Source organism: Fringilla coelebs (genome assembly GCF_963513975.1).
Source record: "Fringilla coelebs genome assembly, chromosome: 11".
Classification (NCBI taxonomy): domain Eukaryota; kingdom Metazoa; phylum Chordata; class Aves; order Passeriformes; family Fringillidae; genus Fringilla; species Fringilla coelebs.
This window is the reverse complement of record NC_140037.1, coordinates 20,657,602-20,678,253: the sequence shown is the minus strand read 5'-3', so window position 1 is coordinate 20,678,253 and position 20,652 is coordinate 20,657,602. Positions and strand designations below refer to the sequence as shown.

The 20,652-nt window shown below is 40.1% G+C and overlaps 1 protein-coding gene across 6 annotated transcripts in view; it reads right to left on the bottom strand.

Annotated features, from left to right (window-relative positions):
* DACH2 (dachshund family transcription factor 2) overlaps positions 1–20,652 on the bottom strand; it is a 239,528-nt gene that overhangs the window by 83,836 nt on the left and 135,040 nt on the right. For all 6 annotated transcript variants that reach the window (XM_084213095.1, XM_084213097.1, XM_084213098.1 and 3 more), the window contains exon 3: positions 807–938. In XM_084213095.1, the coding sequence (XP_084069221.1) occupies positions 807–938 (132 nt within the window). The remainder of the gene's footprint in view (positions 1–806; positions 939–20,652) is intronic.

Below are 20,652 nucleotides of genomic sequence, written 5' to 3'. Positions count from 1 at the left end.
TGGAAACCAACCAAATCTGCTCCCCAGGTGGCAGAGGTGCAGCATGCAGTAAGGAGTGAGGCCAAGGGAAACTGCCCTTATTGTGACAGGTACCAGGGACAAAATGGATCTGTCTCATTCCAGGTTCCCTGCACTGACCAAGTAAAACTCTCTTCTGTTCACCTGGAAGGACTTCAGAATAAACAAAGATTTCATCTTGAAAGGATCTGTTTTGACTTCACCTTTGAACCCTGTTCTTGGGCAGTTTAGTTCAAACCTATATTAATGTTTATGTACACATGAACACGTTCCATGCCAGGGCCTCCTGTCCAAGGTGACTCCAGCCACAGCCAAGGATTATCACAAACCCCCTGCACAGCTGGGCTTTGCAAACACCCATCCAAGGAAAGAGCAAAATGCAGAAAAGCCATAAGTTGGTGATGGAGCATTCCCTGCCCTACCTTTCTCCAAAGACCTGTGGAACTCAGGAGCTCCCACAGCCTGGCTTTTTGGAAACCTTCCATCATTTACTGGAAAACCCCAGACAGTGTCAGGGTCAATGGAGAAATCTTTTGTTACTCCAGATGTATTTAGGGGGCACTCTAAAAGGTCTGTATCCAGCCCTAATGATGATGATACTCCACCAGTATTTTTCAAACAATTAGTGAAGGCAGCTCTCAGGGGGAAAACTGGAGGAATATGCAGGAGTGAGAGCCCTAATTTTGATTTAGCACTGGTGGGCAAAGCTTACAAAATACAAGAGCCCAAGAATTTGAGACCCAGGTGCTGAGAGCTCCAGGGCAGCTCAGGGGCACAGCATCCCTTACCTGCATTAGAATTGAGCTCTTCATTTTCTGACTCGGTTCCGTTTTGACTCCCACTTCCATGAAGGCTGTTCATGGCCATAAGTTTCATTTTCTGGAGCTTCATAGCCTCTGCCATGGCAGCTGCTGTCAGACCTGAAAAATTTTAATAAACAATATGCAGTGTCAGATTGTACAATGTGGTACTGCAGGTATGAACAGAACATTAATTTTCAGTAAGAAAAAAATCACATAAATTCAATGGCCAGTCTTAGTCCAGCACAGTAATGCTATCCCTGAACACCATCCTTGTTTTAAAGTCAAGCTGCTTCAATGCACCATTCTAAGAATTAAAAAAAAAAAAATCTTTCATGTTTATTTTTCTTTTTAACATGTAGAGCACAAAGAAATATTTATTTAATGGTATCCCTTTTGATTATACTTTTAAATATAATTTCCCGTCACTTTGATCACCTTGTCACTTTGATCACTTTCTGCTTGACTTATTTAGCTGCAACAAAATTTCCACATGCAGAGTAAGATACAGTATTCCTTAATTCCAACAGTTCAAAGCAAATTAACATGTAATAGTACAGCACTCATTGTTCTATTAAACATCCAAATATTTTTGTCCTTTTGGGAATTTGCTGGTTTGGAGTAATATCATTGTAACATGAAAACATCACATTGGAAATGCATAGAAAAACACAATTTGGATAATTACAGAATAAATCCCACTTTTAAGAGACCATTAAGACCAGCAGAAATTCCCAGAATTAAGGGAGGTATTGGTAGAAGACTTTCAAATTACTAAAACACAGTTAATTTCCAGCAGTAAAAGAGAAGAAGCCAGAATAACATCAGGCTACAGGTTACCATAATTATCATAATTTTAAAAAATTATTTAGATTCCCAGTATCTCTTTTAAATAAGTGTGAAGTTTTTAAGTTTTACCATTTGGGCCTGGTCACTAAATAAAGAATATTATTTTCTTCTAGACAGTACTAAATTACTTTTATTCTGGGCAAGATGTGATTGAAAATAATCCAAGGTTCTTGCAGGAAAATCCAAGAGATGCACAAACCCAAAAATATCTCTACAGGTACAATTGTCTATTCACTCAGTTATGGATTAAATGGGTTTATTCTTCCCTTCAGTACAGCAGGACTTGCTCTTATTATTTGCTACCCAGTTCCACAAAATCACTGACTGTATTCATTAAAACCCATGATTTTTTTGGTGGTGGTGCCTGTTCTACCAACCCACTAAAATATCATACATGCAACCAGAATTAAATCATCTGCTTCTGGCAAACATTGCTTACTGAGAGATTTAGATACTGATTAAAGGGAACTAATAATTTCCACACCCTATCCATAAATTACAACACTCTTTTAAATGCTGCTAAGAATCTGACATTCAGATTAGCTCCACTGCTCCTCTAAAGGGCTGCACAAAGTTCTGATTATTTCAGAAAGATTGAACAAAGGAAGCAATCTTTGAATGGAGAGGGACACCTTTTATCACACATGGGTACAGCAATTTGGTCAAGTTCAGCAAAGATATCATGATCATCACCAATATTTTTGTCTTTTAGGTTATTTAATGCAGCCCTCAGTTCACACAAAAGACCACTACACTGTAATTTTTTTTCAACACCCTTTAAAGTTCTTTTACAAATGCTACAGGTTTTTCATCAAGCAGATATAAAATCCTGATGTTTAAACTCCTGTTTTTATCTCAGACACTCTCACTTAATCCATCACAGAATACATCTTCAATGATAAAACTCTCCACACACTTTCTGGAGAAGATGAAATAGTCTGCAAACTTCTTCACTTTTTTTTTTTCTTAGGGTAAGGAAGTGGGATTGCTCTTTGAGTGAGTTTTACATTATTTTCAGGAAGTTTAAAAAAAAACGAAGCATCATCACCATTCTGAGGAATTGACTGTTTTCAAGATTTCCAGGCACCTTTTCACTTTCTATTTTTAATCAATTTGCGAAGATTTCACATACATTTTAATGGTTACAAAAATATAGCCTTGGAACACAGAGTTTTTTCTTCCAACATTTTATCATTTGTATGTACCCAGGGATGCATTGATAAACCAATATTCCAGTGTTTTCATCAGAGTCAGAATTTATACAGGTTCTTGGTATAGATTGGAAGCCATGAAATTTAATTAAATATGTAAAACGGTAAAGAAACTATTTATAAGGAGTTAAGCAGGGAACAGAAGAAAATTCAGATCTTTAGCAAAATGTTTGGAGAAATGACGAGAGAAAAAAATTATCCAGGGCACTGTATTTAAAAAAAAAAAAAAGAAAGAAAGAAAGAAAAGAAAAATTCCCCAGAACCTTCCACTGAAGAGTTGTACCAGAAGTGTAATGGAGGCAGAAAGGTACCACAGCACAAACAGAAAATAATAAACACAGTCCCCAAATCACCAGGATGAGGCCTGCAGAAATTAAAGGTAATTATTGTCAGGCGTTTCTGAGCTCCCTAACCAGACACAGCTGCCATAAGGACACCAGCCAAGAAACAGTGATGGATCAGAAAACTCTGCTGTGCCATCTGCCACACCAAAGTCACTCCCCTCCAGCAGCTGAAGTTTCAAGAGTAAAACACAGCCCCTGTGCAGGAAGCACCAAGGTCCTGCAAGGCAAAGCTTGAAGACAGAGCTGAGATTATCCCTGAACTGTCTCAAAGTCTTTATTCCCTCACTCACTCACTCCCCAGTCTATATAACTTCTTACTTGAACTAAAAGTCACATACTCTGTCTGAGGCACTTTAAAAACAATGTAGTAACTCTTCAGCACTGCTGAGAGATAACAAAATTGAGACTTCAGCAGGAAAGGGGTGCTGCCAACTGAAAGGATTCAGAAAACAGAAAACAGGCAGCATTGGCATAATCTTCAATTAAGTACAATTAAGTATCACCATGGTTAATGTTACTGGAGCTATTATTTAATTTAACTACTAATAAAACTCCTTTCTATAATTGACTCAGCTTGGGCTAGCTGTGGAGAAGAGGGCTGTTCTTCAACTGACTTATCTAAGGATCTACAAAGAACTGAAGAATCATTTCCCTCCTCTTGGATGAATCATTATCAGCAGCAGAATCTCACTTAGAGCACCTCATTTTGAAAAATGTCCTGGGAACTGCTGTAACATTTACATCTATCCCTCTACTTCCCCCTAAAAAAACCAAAAATGGGCTGCTAGGAAAACCCACGTGCTGGATTACATACTTCAAAGCTTCTGGTTTTTCCTGCCTATTTACACTTTAATTTCTCCTCTCTTCAGTTAAATTCTGCCAGCTGTGATCAGTCAGGGAACACCCAGGAAATAAACTGTGGACATTTGTTGTCAAACAGGGACATCCCTCACCCCAGCACACAGCACAGGAGCAGTCTGACACAGTCAGGATGGTTTCCTGGCAGGGTTGCCCACAGCAGGGCTGCTCCAGTATCCCCAGTATCCCCAGTGAGCTGGGCTGGCAGGGAGCAGCTCCTGGTGGGATCTCTGAGCCAGACATGGCATTGGGAGCCGTGTTCTGTGCACAGGGACCAGATCCCAGCTGCTCAGGAGCTCCTGGTCTGCGTGGCAGAACCACCAGCTGCCCTCTGTGATCTGCTTTTTGCGAGCAAGGACACTCTGCACCCTTGCTCTGATGAAATCTGCTGCACAGCACAGGGGTTTATACAATAAATCACCAAATATTTACCAAAATAACCAAAATAACCCTGCAAGGATGCACAAACCAACACTTCATGCACAGGTTGCACTAAAGGAAAATTCTGCAGTTGTATTCTGGACAGACAGATCAGGCCTGAGAACCAAACCATTTGTAAATGAAGAGTCTGGATCCAAACTAGGGCAGTTCCCAGCTGGCTGCACAGGGAATTGCACCCCCCTGGGGGAACCCAGTGCTTGGGGTGCTGGGGATGAGCAGAGCCTTGGCTGCTCTGCACCCCCTGGGCACATCCTCTGCTCCTCCAGCCCGGTCTGCAGCCCAGCAGGGCATTAATTGTTTACTCTCACATCCCCATCACAGACTCCTGGAGGTTATTCCTCAGTGAAGTCTCAGGAATTCTTCCAGGAGAAGCAGCATGTTCCCTGCACGGCCCAAAGGTCACAGCCCAGGCTGTTTGCTGTGTCCCACCCCAGCACCAGGGGACAGGGGACAGCGTCCCTCACCCCCAGTAATGTCACCATTTATTCCTTAGCAAATACTTTCTGCTCTTTGGGTAAGAATCCAAAACTCAACTACATTCTGCTGGTGTCTTGGGTGCAAGTGACTCCTGCACATTTAACACTGCCCAGTCGCTGCCAATTGGATTTTGATGGTGAATACAAGGGCTCTGAGCTTTTCAGGTGACCCTGGGTGTCTGCTAATCTCATACTCCAGCTACAGCTATTTTTTTCCAGTTTCCTGATTAGTCAGACTGTGCCTCTCCTTCATATTAGTTTGAAAGCTTTTCTGTCAAAACTGTGAACAAGTAAATTAACTAAAGGAGAACTATGAGTAATCAAATCCTGAGGTTTGCAATTAATTAAATGAAATGGTGAGTCAGTGAACTGAAAAATGGTTTTATATTAAAACAAAACATTTAATTAAATTAACAGTCAACACATTGCAATTAATAATATTCAAAAGGAAAAATGAAACCCAGTTTAGCTGTGCCATGTTATTTCAGTATAACAGTCAAGCATTGTGCATTGGCTTGTTTATTATTTGCATTCAAAGCTGCTATGGGTCAAGCATGCTGGGCTAAAACAGCAATGATAAAATATCTGGTACTATGAAATGTCAGTATGAGAGACCATATTGCCAACAGTGAAAACAATCCTGAAACCTCCAACAAATTAGGCTTTCCAAGACTGAAAAGGAACACTCACTTTAATTAAAATTAATAAGTGAATACATATAACATGCTTTACATTTTCAGAATGCCTGCAAAATTTTACTAATTAATTAATTTTCAAAATCAGGCTGGGAAGGGAAGGCTTCTCTAGGTGAAATGAATCATTCTTGCTTAGTGATAAATAGGGAGGCAAAACCCAGCACTACACAAAGGACAGTGAAACTGAATTCTGAATTTACAGTGAACAGTAAAATGCCCAGAGTCTTAAAGCAGTTTGGAGATGGGTCCAAACTCCTAAGTCTTGTTCCTGCAGGTGTTTTTCATGTTTGTGAACAGGCTCAAACAGCAGCAGCAGGAAGGCTCAGCTCCAGAAAACAGGAGTCAGTGAAGGTACCCTGGCTGCCACCTGGCACAAAAATCCCTCAGCGTGCATCATCTGAGAGCCCAAGGATGGAACCAGTGGGGAACTGGTGAGCAACTGGGCACTGCAGGCTGGGGATGGATTCTGGAGAGCTCTGAGGTGGGCTGGGCAGTGGGAGCATCACCCCAGAGCCAGGAGGGCACCAGGAGCCCGGGCTGAGATCCAGGACACCCCTCTGACACTGCCCAGCTGAAAGGCAGCCAAGAGCCAAGAAATGCATCACAACACTGGAGCTTCCTTCCTTCATCTGTTCTTACACCTGCAGCCAGCTGTTCTGACATTACAATCATATCTCAAAAATATGCTCCTTCTCATTTTGCAACAGGAAAACTGACAAATGACAGCAAGAAGTGGTTTTTTGAGGAGAACATTTCAAAGTCTGTGTTTATCATGCTGCATGATCAAGGCAAAAGAGAAAATTAAGATTCCTTGACTTATCCTAAGGGGGCTTGAAGCAACCTGGTCTAGTGGAAGGTGCCCCTGCCCATGATAGGAGGTGGAATGAGATGACCTTTAAGGTCTCTTCCAACACAAACCAATCTGGGATTCTTCTCTAACCAGTTAATAAAAGTTGAGAAACTACTGAAGATGATCCTTATCAAAACATTTCAGACAATACTTAAAAATTTTTGAGTAGCCTAACATTTTTAAATACCACCACTTCAAAATGTCAAAAACATTATACTATGGCAAAAGAATCCTACTGAGGGGGAAAAAATCCAAACAAGTATTACTCATATTTATCAGGAATTGTGAGAAATTCATCTTTCACAGAGAAGCTCCAGTCATCTTGAAAATGTCACCGTTTTTTCTGGAGGGACTTGATGCCCTGCTTTTGTGCAGTCCCTAAATATTCCCCAGGTAACTTCCCCTTGTGCAGCTGCTGGATGGGGACAGAGCCACAGACAGATCCCTTCATCCCACACAGGTCAATGGATGCTCCATCCCCACCCAGGCAGTGATGCTGGGGAAAACACTGATAATGTCATTTAAAGACTTTGCCAAATGCTCAAGGGATCAGAATTAGTGTTGCAAAAATGTTTCTGAGTTTCTGACATTGCTTCATTTTGCAATCCTGGTAATTTCTGTTTAACATGGTGCGCTCGCTCACCTCACTTTAAAATACAATTTCATGCAAAAGTTCACATGAGCATAAACAAGATTAAAACCTCCAAACATCAAAACAGCCCTGCTACTCTGTGGAACAATTCACAGGAGCAACAGGTTGTCTCTCACTCTCTAATTTCACACATATTTAGACAGCAGCAAGAACCCTGATTCTTGCAAAAGCTGGGGGTCTGCTTTAAACATGGGGAGAGTTCCAGATACTTTCATCCCATGTCTGGCTCTATTATTTAAGCTTCTCACCCCACTCATAACCTCTGTCCTGATCTTATCCTCCCTGAGATCTATCTGAAAGACTGGAAACATTTTTAATGTGAACATTTTCCGTCAAGTATCCCTGGGATATTTCACACCCTCCATCCACATGAGGAGAGGATGACCCAGGAGCTGTCAGATTTCCCCTCTAGACCCAAGGGGCTCAGTTAGAAGCACACAGAAATTTTAATTCCAAATTTGTGCCTAGATCTGTAAGATGAGCACTCCTGTTCAAGCTGATGCCCAGCAAACCCAGCTGTGTATTTCACAGTTGACTTCCTATCCAAAGAGGCACCTGCACCTCATGTGAAACTGAACTGCAGCTTCCTCTCTTGGAGGGAAACGGGAAAATCAGAACTTAAAAAGCACTGAGAGGGTTACACTGCTTTTTTTTCCATAATTCTTACAGTGGGTCTCACGAGAATTGATTAATTTTGTGACATTTTCTGCTCTTTTTTACAATCTCTGTCATGAGAATGATTTGTCAAGGCTCTAATGTGTAATACTTTTAGTATTCTGCACTACTGTGACCTTTACCTTCTTCTGTATATTTGATTGACTGACCACCCCACTCTGGATGTGCAGCTTTCAGAAGATGGAAGCACACACCAGACACAGCAGCCACTGAATTATCACTGAAAACATCACAACCCCTTGGTAACTTTTACATTCCTCAGGGCAGACCTGATGCATTTTTGTCATGTCATTGAAACTTTTTGACACAAAATGGGAATTTACAATATGGAGTGTATTTAAGCAGTGTTTTCAAACATCAAGAGAGGGACAAGTTTATGCATAAGGACTCTGATTTCAGTAAGTTACATTAATGCTCATAATAACCCAAACTCTTAAAACTATCTGTTTATGCTTTCATAATGCTGTCACAGACTAAAGATTGCAATTCTGTGAGATAAGGACTTAAAAAATTAAAACTTGAACCAGAAATGTGTTAAATTACCTACCCGAGAGCAACACAAAATAAATACCATTTACAGGAAAAAAAATTAACTCCAAAGTGCTAAACATTGAGAAATCACAGGAAAGAATGGTGGTTACCATCAGTATCTGCTTCTGACTGGAGGACTTTTATTATCCATTTTAGAATATTCTTGGGTTCCTGGGAACCTAAAATTATGTTATCAATATATTAAACCCCACAGTCCTCATACTGATCATGCACAATCTGTTACTCCTCTATAATCACAGAAGTCTGCCATGGTGCACGTGCTGCCATGTGAAATCAGAGTTTGCTCTTGTTTCTTTTTTCTCCCCATTTATTCCTCTCCCATTACATCAGTTTCTGTGAGCTTCAAGCACCTGTCCCTAAGCAGTAATGAGAGAATGGAAATGGCAAAAGTTTTTGGAAGTCCTTTCAGCTAAGTACCAAAAAGTCTGAAAGCTTATCTGGAGCTGGCACAAATCTCTTGAGTTTGTAAAATTAATTGGGCTGGAAGGTCTTCTGGGAATAAGGATATCTTTGTGAGTGGTTTCAAGCTACTTCCTACTTGTGACAGGAAAATACCATACAAATATTTGTTTTGTATCAGATGACACATGGCAGCTACACCCCAGCTGTCTCAATCCACACTTTTAAAATGGAGTATTTCAAGGATTTTAAGTGAATGGTGAGTTCCAGAAATTCATCATGCTAAAATATTTCACAAAAACCCTCAACACACTGCCAGGATCAGCACTGCTGGGAGAGACTGGATTGTTAAAGTATGGTTTGCAAATTTGTAGAATCACCCCCTACATGCTGCTGCTTCCACATGAGCCATTTTCAGGACTCTGCCAGAACAGGAATGGAATGCTCTGATCACACACAACTCTTGGTTACTAAAGGCTGAGAAATCTGTGGCCAGTTCATAAAACCCACAAAAATATTATGCTTATCTGAAGCACAATAATCCAAGCAATGAAAAAGAGAGCCCAGACACTCCTCTCCAAATGACATTTAATTAGCACAACCTCAAAAGATTCAAGTTTGAAAGCAGCATCTCTTAGGAACAGAAATTCCAGGAATGCTCTTTTGAGACCTATAACCACTCTGCAATTCTGGCTGTTGAATTAAAGCAAAATATTCATGCTTTAAGATCATTTGAAAACCCACAACTTACTCACAGTGAAAAATATTTGGGGATGGCATTAGGGGATCTCCAGCTTCAAGCAGAACCTATCACATTTACACTCACTGTAATCAGACAAAATATGTAGAAAGTCATGCACAAATGTAATTTTCCTGCAATAGCCAATCCCCAAATGAATACTCCATTAATTGCTCAATGTAAAATAAAATAACATTTGGGGGAGCAGGGACCTCTACCTCTTCAAACGAGGACTCCACCTACTGCCACAATATGATCTCTTTATACACTTTTGGTTTAACAGCCCTGTTGGGTTTCTGGTTTGTTTCCCATTTCAGGCAGTGAAAAACCACATTCCCCCAAAGCAGCCACAGCCTGATCTCCACACAGTGCTCAGAAATGCAGATTTGCCACCAAATCCCTTCCACCAGTGCTGGCTGTGGCGAGAAGAGCCCCGTGGTACCCTGGCACTCAGGGTGAGAACCGCGGGGTTCTCCTCCGGAAGAAGGAAAAGGGATGTTCTGGACGAGCTCCTTCCAGTTCCAGCAGGGTCTGGACAATCCAAAGGACAGAAAAGCTGAGGAAGGAAAAGCTCCATGCACTGCTCCAGCCTGCACTGCAAATTCCTGCGGCAGGAGCTGCCCAGACAGCTCCCAGAGCTGCGCTGGTGCTGTGGGCTGCTCTGTGAGCGGTGATGGATTTGTGCAGTCCCAAACTGCACAGGGAAAATGAGGAGGCTGCCCACAGGCTGCAGAGCCAGGCTGAACTCCAGGGAATGTTGAGAGCACAGGTAAAGAAACAAAAGAGCCCTGTTTTCCTCTGGGGCATGAATGAATGACTATTGATCCCACAGCCAGAGTGTGAGCAATGTGATTATGGAGGAGTGGGTACCTTTTCTTTCTTTTCTTAAGCTTTTTTTTTTTACTTCTGATCATCCTCTGTTTTTAAGTTCCTTTCCTACAGCTTTGCTGAAGCTTATTCATGCACATTTACTTGCACAAATAACACAGGAGACAAGTAATTTAGTCCCAATAGGTTAATATCACCTTTGTTTATGAAGTTATGCCAGAATAGCTATTTCCATTTTACGCTGTGCAAGGTAAAGAACATTTTTCAAAGCTGAGACACTGACTGGAAGCTTATTTTCTTGTTCCAGGTGGTGAATAAAAATAACACGTAGAAGATGAACTACACCATTTTTAAAATCTTAAAGGATGTGTCTCTACTCATTGGTCAAGCTGAATTAACTTCCAGCCTCCAAGCCAAATGCAGGCTCGAGGAGGAGAGGAATAATTTAGTTACTGAATTGAAACACTGAGTAATCTAAAATTATGCAAATATTCTCTTTGCCCTTGCAAATCTTTACATAGGAACTCTACTGGTCTTTACTCCTGAGTTTGCACCAGTATAGCAGCTTCATTTCTTCTAGAACTATGGCAACAAACATTTTTAGCTCAGGTTTTGTGCAATTATTTCAGTAGTCAAAGTATGTTCAGATTTTAAAATAGATTCTCAGGAATTTTAAAATTGAAATGAAATAAATTTACTTTAAAAATAAAACTGCATTTAATATAAATGATGTCCAAGATGTACTGAGATATTTTTATTAAATTCAGAAAAATACTGCAGGTATCTTTCATCCTGCTCTTCCAGAATTCTACATTATATAACTAACCCCTTGCAAGCATTCCTTTTACAACTATTGTACTCTGCAGTCCTCAACCATTTCTCAATATTAATACTGCACTTTTTGCAGCTGTTTAGAGCTGAGAGATTTAAATCTACTTTAAGGCATTTCCCACATTGCTAAATTCATTATTATAAAGCTATCTAGGTAATATTCCAGTGTATTCCCAGTAAGCTTTTAACTCTGGTTTTAGAAGCTTAATATGCAAATAATCTGTCAATTGTGAAGTTTATTAAAAAGACAAATACTGCTTCTTCTGTAGATATTCCTTTTAAATAAATCTTTTCAGTATTTATCTACTATATCCTTTAACTGACATTTCCCTAACAGTAGCACTACATTGATAAGAATAGATCTAACAGACATTTATCAATTAGTATCTGAGCAGCTCAGTATGCTAAATAGAAATCCTAACTGGAGTTTTATTCCCCTGCACATGTTTAGGAACTGTTATGTATTTAAGAAAACCTACTCACTTCCCATGGGCTGGATGTGACATAGACTCCCCTAATGTGAAGGAACTTAAAGATGACCAAGAAACTTATTTATATTCTCTTCAGGAAACAAATAATTTGTCCTTACTTCTTTCAAAAAGCCACCAAACTTGAGAAGAAAATTAACCCCTTTACTGATTAATCACTAGGCAGCTTTGACTGGTGAAGAGAAAATTGTATTACAAATGAACAGCTACCTGTTATCAAATTACAAGGCATTTCCATCAAAGGACCCAAAAATGCAGCACATTGACCAGTTAACCTGTTTCCAGTGACCTGGGGGGATTTTTCCAGTTAACAGCTTCTGAAGAATGCTGCCTTTTGATTCTTGTCTCTGACACAAAAATGATTGTCCCATTTAGGCACTGCTCTATCACATACATCAGAGAATCCTATTTACTCACACGCTACTGGAACATTAAAACACAATACTGTGATTGTCTCTGGAAGAAAATTCTAAAGATTGACTTTTTTCCTTTTTCTTTTTTTTTTTACAGGGAGTAAGATCAAAAGCTAACTTTAATAGATGTTTGACTAAGGTCACACTCCTAGGAAATGGAACACTGAAGATGAAAGAGAACAAATAGATTTGGGTTTTGATCTCAGCCAAATGCATTTGGCATTGTTTAGCTTTTATAAAATACTTCAACTTTAGGCCCTATCTGACTGAAATGAATTGGCTGAAGGTTTCAATAGTTTGGTAAGGCTTTAACATGTACCAGCATTTGGAAAAACATCTGAAGTATTTGACCAGATGTTTTTCTTACTGGAATGACATCAAGTCAATTCTAAATACTGTTGTTAAGGCTAGATGTATATAAATAATTTTAAGAATATATTTTCTTAATTTTAGGCCAATTTAAGAGTTACCATCCACTGGTGCTGTAAAATCAGGACCACTGGTACTTCTAGCAAGAAATTACAGGGAAAAGTGCAAAGCACTGAGAAAAGGTATTGGAATACTCAGTTCAAAGGAGCAACTGTGTCCCTAACCAAGAGTGCAGATCAGATCCTCTTCCCAAATTATTTCACAGTTCTTGGGGATGTGCACATCTGTAATCTAAACAGGAGTGAGAGAGAAATGGATTACAATCTACAAACTATTACTTTCAAATTTGTCAGCAATATTGGTGTTTGCTAACTGAAGACAACTTGCTTAATAAAGGAAAAAGATGAGATAACACTCCTTAAAGCAATATGCTTAAATCATTACTATTGCTAGAAAAAAAAAATAATTATCATTAGCCACCAGAACTGCAGAAACCTCTAAACCACTTGGTGGGCTACAAACTTTCCACAGGAATTCCATGAGCCCTGATAAAAAAATCAGTGATGGCAGGAAATGCCCCAAGCCTGGGTTCAAAACTGCCTTTTTAGCATTTTGATGAACATTAATAATTTACACCACAAACTGTATCACAATAAAAATTTCTGCATCTGAGTTATGCAAACATTTGTCCTTAGAAGCTCTACAGATATTATATAAAGGGAAGAACTTCCAGCTCTAACTTTCAAATTATTCTATCACTGTATTACAGCAGTGATAAGGAGCTGCTAAAACAGCTGAGATACCTCTAAAGACACAGAGTCAGGTATTTATCATCATGAAATGTGACACACCTAACCAGAAGCCCTAAAAGTGAATTAGGGGAGGAAGAGGTGATTCCCCCACACTTCTCTCAGTGCCTTTCTCCAGGGCCACTTAAAACCCACCCCAAAGGCACCTGGGCCATTTGCTCTCCAACCTCCACCACAAATTCAACCACACCAAGGTTCTTTCCTTCTTTATACTCTTCAGCTCTTAAAAAGAGAAAATACCTCAAAATTTCCCTTCTTTTGTTTGAGAAGGACATGGCCTATTACACCTTTTGCTGTTATTTATGACTTTCTGTAGCACATTTCTGCTGCTGAGGCAAGAAGTGATTTGCTGAGCCCACCTGGACGCTGAGATCTCTGCAGGGCAGAAACCCCACTCAGCTGAGCTCTGACCCTCCCAGGCACAGAACACCTGCACCCAGCAGCATTTCAGCTATGGCACTCTCAGATATTACAAATATTCACCTCCCTTAGTCACTAAACCTACCTGCAGGGCCTCGCCACACATCACAAACAAACCTGGTTTGTTCCTCAGCACCTCGGTTCACTGTCACCCAAAAAATTACACCCTCACCTTCAGATCCCACCCAGCCTCCACTGACCCACACCACTGCAAACCTGATGCTTAAAAATCCCTGCCTCAAACCAGAAGGGTTAGTGACTGACAGAAAAATAATACAAATCTAAGACAACTCCACACCAACACAGAGGAGCTGTCCATCAGTGTTAAAATACCTTGTTTTCAAGGACAGAAAACAAGGATGGAAGCAAGCTGGATATTAGCTTAAGTGTAAACCTAATTTTAGCTAGGCTGCTATCCACCCCACATGGAGGGGGTTGTATTTTATATATATGTATATATAATTAAGTAAATATATTCTTCCACTCTTAACAGTTTGATGATCAACACCCAATGTGGAATTCCTGCTTCTCCTCAGTTTTGTTTCTCCAGGCATTGAAAATGTTTGATTCTTCTTGAAGCCAGGAATATTTTCACTTCTCTACCCTTAAGATATGAAGCTCACTAAAGTTAAAAAAAAAAACCAAAACACTTCCTTTGTTTTAGCAGTTGAACATTTGCTATTCTGCATATCCCTCAAAGGACACAAAACCCTACAGCATTAATTATACAGCAAATTTAGGCATCCCCAAAACAGGTCTTGGTCTCATCCATTTCACTGTCCAGCAGCACAAATCTGCATCTTGCTTTTCACATAATTTCCCAAATAAAATTAAGCTTATCTGTCTAAAGATTAAACTGTGGGATTTGTGGTTACTGGCATTTCCAAAGAAAGAAGCTCAAGAAAAATGTGCTAAAGAACAGAAAAAAAACCTGTAATCAAACCAATTAGCAGAATGCTACACAAGTTATTCAGATGTATGGTAAATGAAGACATATCTTCAGTCTTCCAACTGTACTGCTGGTAGGCTCAAGTTTCAAAATATTGTGCTTCTTAAACAATGAAATGAATAAATGCTTCATAATCTTTTGTGTCTGGCTCTGTGCAAGAAAAGGAATTTTTTAAAAAACAAGAGCGTGTTTATGGATAAAAATTAACTTCTATCAAATAAAAACCCAAAGACTACAAAGCAAAAATCAGAACAAAATGGTGCTTGATTAATTTGGTTCTTAGTAGGAATATAAAAGGACCAGCCTGTGGAGGATATCATAAGGCTGATTTATATTACAAACCCTGAACTATTGAGGTATATGCTTATATATCACATTTTATAAGAGGCATCATGGGATCACACCATCTGGTACAGAGACATCAATAACTGCACCTTTTAAAAAATAACAGCCAGAGACCAAAAATGATCACGGCAAGGTTTTCTTTTGTTTTCTTTTTATCTATGGAAATTTCCCAGTGAAAACCAGGAGCACAGGAAGGTGCAGCAGGAGCAAAGCCCAGCCCTGGAGGGGCACAGGAGGCTCAGGGTCCCCACTCCCCCTGACCCTGCAGACACAGGCAAGGGCAGCCACATTTACTGAAGACATTGTTATTTTACTCTTGTCTGGATGATTAAATATTTTTGTCCCTGAACAAAAATATTTAGTCTCCAGTTGTAAGTGCAGAAAACAAACTCCCAGCAGGAAATGAGTTATTCTTCCCTTCCTGAAAGAACTCGTAATATGATGAGCATAACACCACCAGTGATGGGATGAAATGGTGTTTTAAACTGCAGAAATAACAAATCTATTATGAATGATTCCTACCAGAAACCCTGGAAACTGGACAACCTACTGCCAGTTCTTGTTTTATACAGTGAAAACAGAAAATTAAGCAGGAGATCTGCATAACTGGATTTCTACTGGATTTACTCACAACTTCCAGTTGCACTCACTCACAGGTGCAGAAGTGTTTTAGATTCTTGTCTTTCCTTTTTGGCCAAACTGAACAGGAGGCAAAGATGCAAAGATGTGCTGTCCCCTGACACATTAGGATTAATTATGAGGAAAAGTAAATGAGAACTATTTCATCTTCAAAGTGCTTTCCTAAGACATTAACATCTAATAACAGTATTAAAGTCACATTATAGGTCTTTAATCTGTGGCAGTAATAATGCTGTCTAGTTTAATAAAAAGACTCATTAAAATAAATATTTTGGCTATCCACTTTTAGGAGTTTGCAAAACTGTATTATTACCAAGTTGAAGACACTTTGGGATAGTTCAAACTAAATTTTGAGAGCAGCACTGCTGCAGTAACAGCAAGTTCCCTTGCCTTGCTTACCCATTATCTCCTAGAGAGAAATGAAACCAGCTTCATCAGGATTTTGCATCTCAATACTTTTAAAAAAGAAAAAAGCAATAAAAGCTGTCATGTACCTTGAAAGCAGTAACTAAGTAAATAACCACAAAGAAGCAGAGCTCAGGAATTGGGCACATCTCCTGCAAAGCTGATGTGCACAGCTCAGGCAGCACCCAGCTCACCCAGAGATGCTCCTCACCAAACTCTGCTGGAACTGCAGCAGAGAGACCAGCCCTGTTTCCAAACTGAAATAAGATAATTGCTGCTTCACCAGGAATGGCATCTCTGAAGCAGGAGCTCCATGTCCAAGATTCCTGGCCCCACCAGAGTGACACAGGCTATTGGTACCAACTCACTCTGGATACACTGACACATCCCATGAAACAATTCACTGCTGAGGATATTTAAATGTTAGTAAATAATGTTCACTCTGTAAGAACTGCCCTTTTAATTTGCTAAGGAGTTTGAAAAGGCATCATAACTTCTTGCTGGGTTACATTTTCAAAATTGAGTGTCAGCTTCCAAGTTTTGGGAGCTGTGATAGTTGAACATTCATCTGCAACACTGCAGGCACAGCATTAGCCAATGAGAGATTAATTAATTAAGTTGTTTACCAAAAGTAAGAAATAAAACAAGCATATTTTTGCTGCTGGCTTCACAGAAAGTGCAATCAGCATTTTCAGAGTGAAAGGTAGTCTCTCTTTGTGATTGTTTTTGGCTGGCTGACATTCTCTTGCCAACAATGTGTTATTGCTTGCTCTTTTTTTCAACAATTATTAAACTGAAATAGCTGAAAGGCTTCTAAATAATATTCCAGCACTGTCTTAACTCAGGACTTGGAATTCCCCTGATTTTGTTTTATGAAGTCTACGTCTCCTCTTTACCCCTTTTTCCCCACACAGCACCTTGGTACAGGGGCAGATGAGAAGCTGGATAATCTCAATTACAGGTGATGGCAGATGAGGTGAACTGGTACAAAGAACAATGTCTTTCATTTGAGATTTCTGCTCTTTATCTTTCTTGGAGAACTCATTCCTGTTGGCCTGGACTGGTGCATTTGATGAATGGGTCAGCAGCAAGGGTCTGTGTGAGCAAATGAGTAAGATGCACATCCCATCCCTCAAACCATAATGAAAATCTTTATGAGATTGGATTCATGCTTTGAGATGACCTAAGAATATGCTCCTGCTTTTTTACATATTACAATTTAGTTATCCAGTAACAGCATGAATGCCAGCACCAACCATTCCTGAAAGCTGGGAAGGTAACTCACACATGGGTGGTGCCACTTTACAGAGCTGTTTGATATTAAATTAATTTTTAAACCCCATAAAACAGCAGTAAGACAGACTTTCCTAATCACAAGTGTTCCGACAATCTTTTTGAAGCAACGCAGCTGCTGCCGAAAAAGCTGAAGTTTCATGGGCAGAAAAATGATCTAAATTACCACAAGTTGCTCATTCTTACTTTTTTCCCCTTAATTAGCATGCAGTGAGACCACAGAATTGATCTACAAGAAATACCTGTCTATATCTGAGAGGAAAGGATGACATTATTTCTGCTTAATCACCTGCACCCACACTCAAACCTCTGTGGTGCCAGAACTGACCATATTTACCCCAGGTGGGATATTCTTTCTCTATATCTCACTCCTGCAAACTTGCTATTAATGACAAATTGTAGAAAAAGTTGCCAAGTTCCCCTTGATATCCTGTGAGAAGGATCAAGGTGAGTCTCAAACACTTCTCTGGTTAAAGCTGTTACAGAAGTTCCCCCCAAAACCCTTTGTTATCACAAAAAGAAGTATTTCAGAAGTTCTCGGTGAGTTTTCCATAGAAATTTATTACCTCTAAAAACTGTTTGTTGATGATTTAGTGACATGAACTGAAAATTATTCAGGAAAATCATTCACCTTCTTTGCTCAACCCACGTTGAGTTTGCTCAAGCTTGTGTTTCCTCAGCAGGGCCATTGATTGATATAAATGATATTTAGCGGGTGGAGATTAATTCTTTCGTTCTTTCTTATTCTTTCTTTTTCATGATGGAAATTTTCTTTCAATTATTAAAAGCCAAGAATAAAGAGACCCAAAAGAAGGTGAAAAAGTACAACAAAAATACATCTCAACTGCTATGGTCTGGACAATGAAATCCAAGAATATGATGAAGAATATACACAATCAGCACATAATTTATTGATTGCCCCTTCTCCAACGAAGGGCCATCAGCTAGTTTAAAAGTAAAATTACATACTAAAATAACAGCAGAGAGAGATAAAAATTATGAGGGTCATGCAAGGGGAAAAAGATGTATCTTCAGCAAAGATTTTTAAATGAGATGGAGAGTCAATGAGGCAGAGAAATACAGGAAAGCCCTTCCATGCCAGAAAGAATTGCAGAAAAGCAGGTTCTTTTAGCATTAGCAGTGAAATGTATAGTGGCAGCATGGGAAAGAAAAGGAAAAAAGCAAGGCAGACACTCCTGAAATGCCCTAATCCTGCTTTTTAGAATATCTATTAATTACATTAGCATAATGGCAGTTGTCTGAAAGGCCAGACAAAACCAGGAGAAGAAAATAAATGACTTGTGCTAACAGATGTGCTCACAGGTTACACAACTGCAAACCTGAGCTCAGATTGTGCAGAAGTCACCCAGCTCTCCCTGAGCCTTGCAAACCTCCTCCCCAAATCCCAAATCCCTGCCCTGTTGCCTGCAGAGCACCTCCACAGCAAATCTGTGCTGCTCCCAACATCACCCATGTCCCTGATGTCCCTCCTGTCCCTGCCAGGACCTGCCCGTTCCCGACCACCAGGTCCAGCTGTTCCAACTCTCTGCACTCAGGGTCAAGGCAGGAAAAATGGCAACAGGTGAAAGAAAAGTGGCAAGTGCTTGACCACAGAAATAAAGTTCAAAGGATTTGCAGCAGTAGGCAGAAAGTTGAACATAAACGGGAAAACAAAAAGGTCATTTTGTAGCAGCAGGAATGAATAAATGAATAAACTCTGGGAGCATTTTCTGGGTGTGGGATGAACTCTCCATCAGCTGAATCCCTGAGCTGGGCCTGGATGTGCTCCCCAGGTTCTGATGGAGCCCAGCTGGAAGTGCAGGCTGCTCCCAGGGGCAATGTCCCAGCCCTGGTGACACAGGAGGGTTTCACATGGCTCTCTAACACACTCCTGTCTGCTCAGGTGTGCAGCCCATGAGCAATCCAAGCCCACAGGCTGCCCTTGCACTGCAGATTTACCCCACAGAGTGGAAAATTCCTGATGGGAGACTCAGAATCATTCTTTAGAATATGGCACAATTAGTGTACCAGGGACGTAAACAGACTGCCTCAATAATGATGTACACAAACAGGTATTCATTCTGGGCTTTTAATACTTCAGTGAAATACAAACTTCTAAAGAAAAATTATTCTAATGGTCTGTTCAGTTGCACATGTCCCCCACAAACATATTTCTCTAGGAAAACATACTTAGACCAGGCAAGAAGATTCAAACCTGCACCCTAATGGCTGGTTTGTATAAAATGTATTTTAAATTCTCCTGTTCCACATGACCACAGGAACTCTCTGGTGCCAGCCCATTGCACCCAGAAATCTGTGAGCCCTGGCACTGCTGAGGACACAGAACTGCCCAGGCCATCTGCACAGGGAGTGGGAGAAACCTGCTCATGCCATGCTCCCCCTTGGGACTCAGCCCCCCACAATTCCACCCCACGTGCTCCAGGTGAAACGCTAAACACTGAACAAGAACGAGTTCTCTTTCTAGAGAACTTATTGTAGTGACTGAGAACATGGTACTGATTTATACATAACTTTTCATAACAATAACCTTGCAGGTGTATTTGAAGAGCAGACAATGACAACACCAAACTGAGCTGTTTGCAAACATTGCTTGAATGTTTTTCCTTCGATTGTCAAGTGCAACGAAATAAAAAAAATACAAATTATTCAACTGTGAAATCGTATTTAAATCTAAGACTTTCTCTGGATGTTAGAACACCTCTGCCCAAGCTGCAGAGCAGCTCCCACCCTGCACAATTTGGATTTAATTCAGCTGAAGCTGCTGTGAGCCTGCCCCAGCCCTGCTGAGGCTGAGAGCGTGGCCACAGGGATGGCAGGGCGAGCCCAGGACTGCATTAGCCAGGCTGTGAGCAGCTGATGAGCTGTGCTGATTCATTTCCAGCCAGATCTACTTGGAGATGATTGGGTTTCAATCCTTGACCTACAGAATTTTAAGCATGGCTTCACTCATATTAGAGATTTTGTATATAGACAAAATAGGGATTATGGACGACTTCTAAGTCAGCAGGAGAGAAAAGTCCTTTACAGTCAAGATTATTTATTGTACTGAAGATTTGTTTAACAACAAAAATTTAAAAAAAATCCTTCCCAACTCAACTGTAAATTAAGTTTAAAGTTGGTAGAACTTACTGCTGTTAAGTGCATAAATAACTGAAGTGGGAATGTGTAGCAGAATTTAAATATACAGACACCAACAGTTTCTCCTATGAATTCTTCTATCAGAAATAAAAACCTCCCATTTCTCATTTTCAGTCTACTCCTCTCTCCTGTTTCTTTCAGTAAA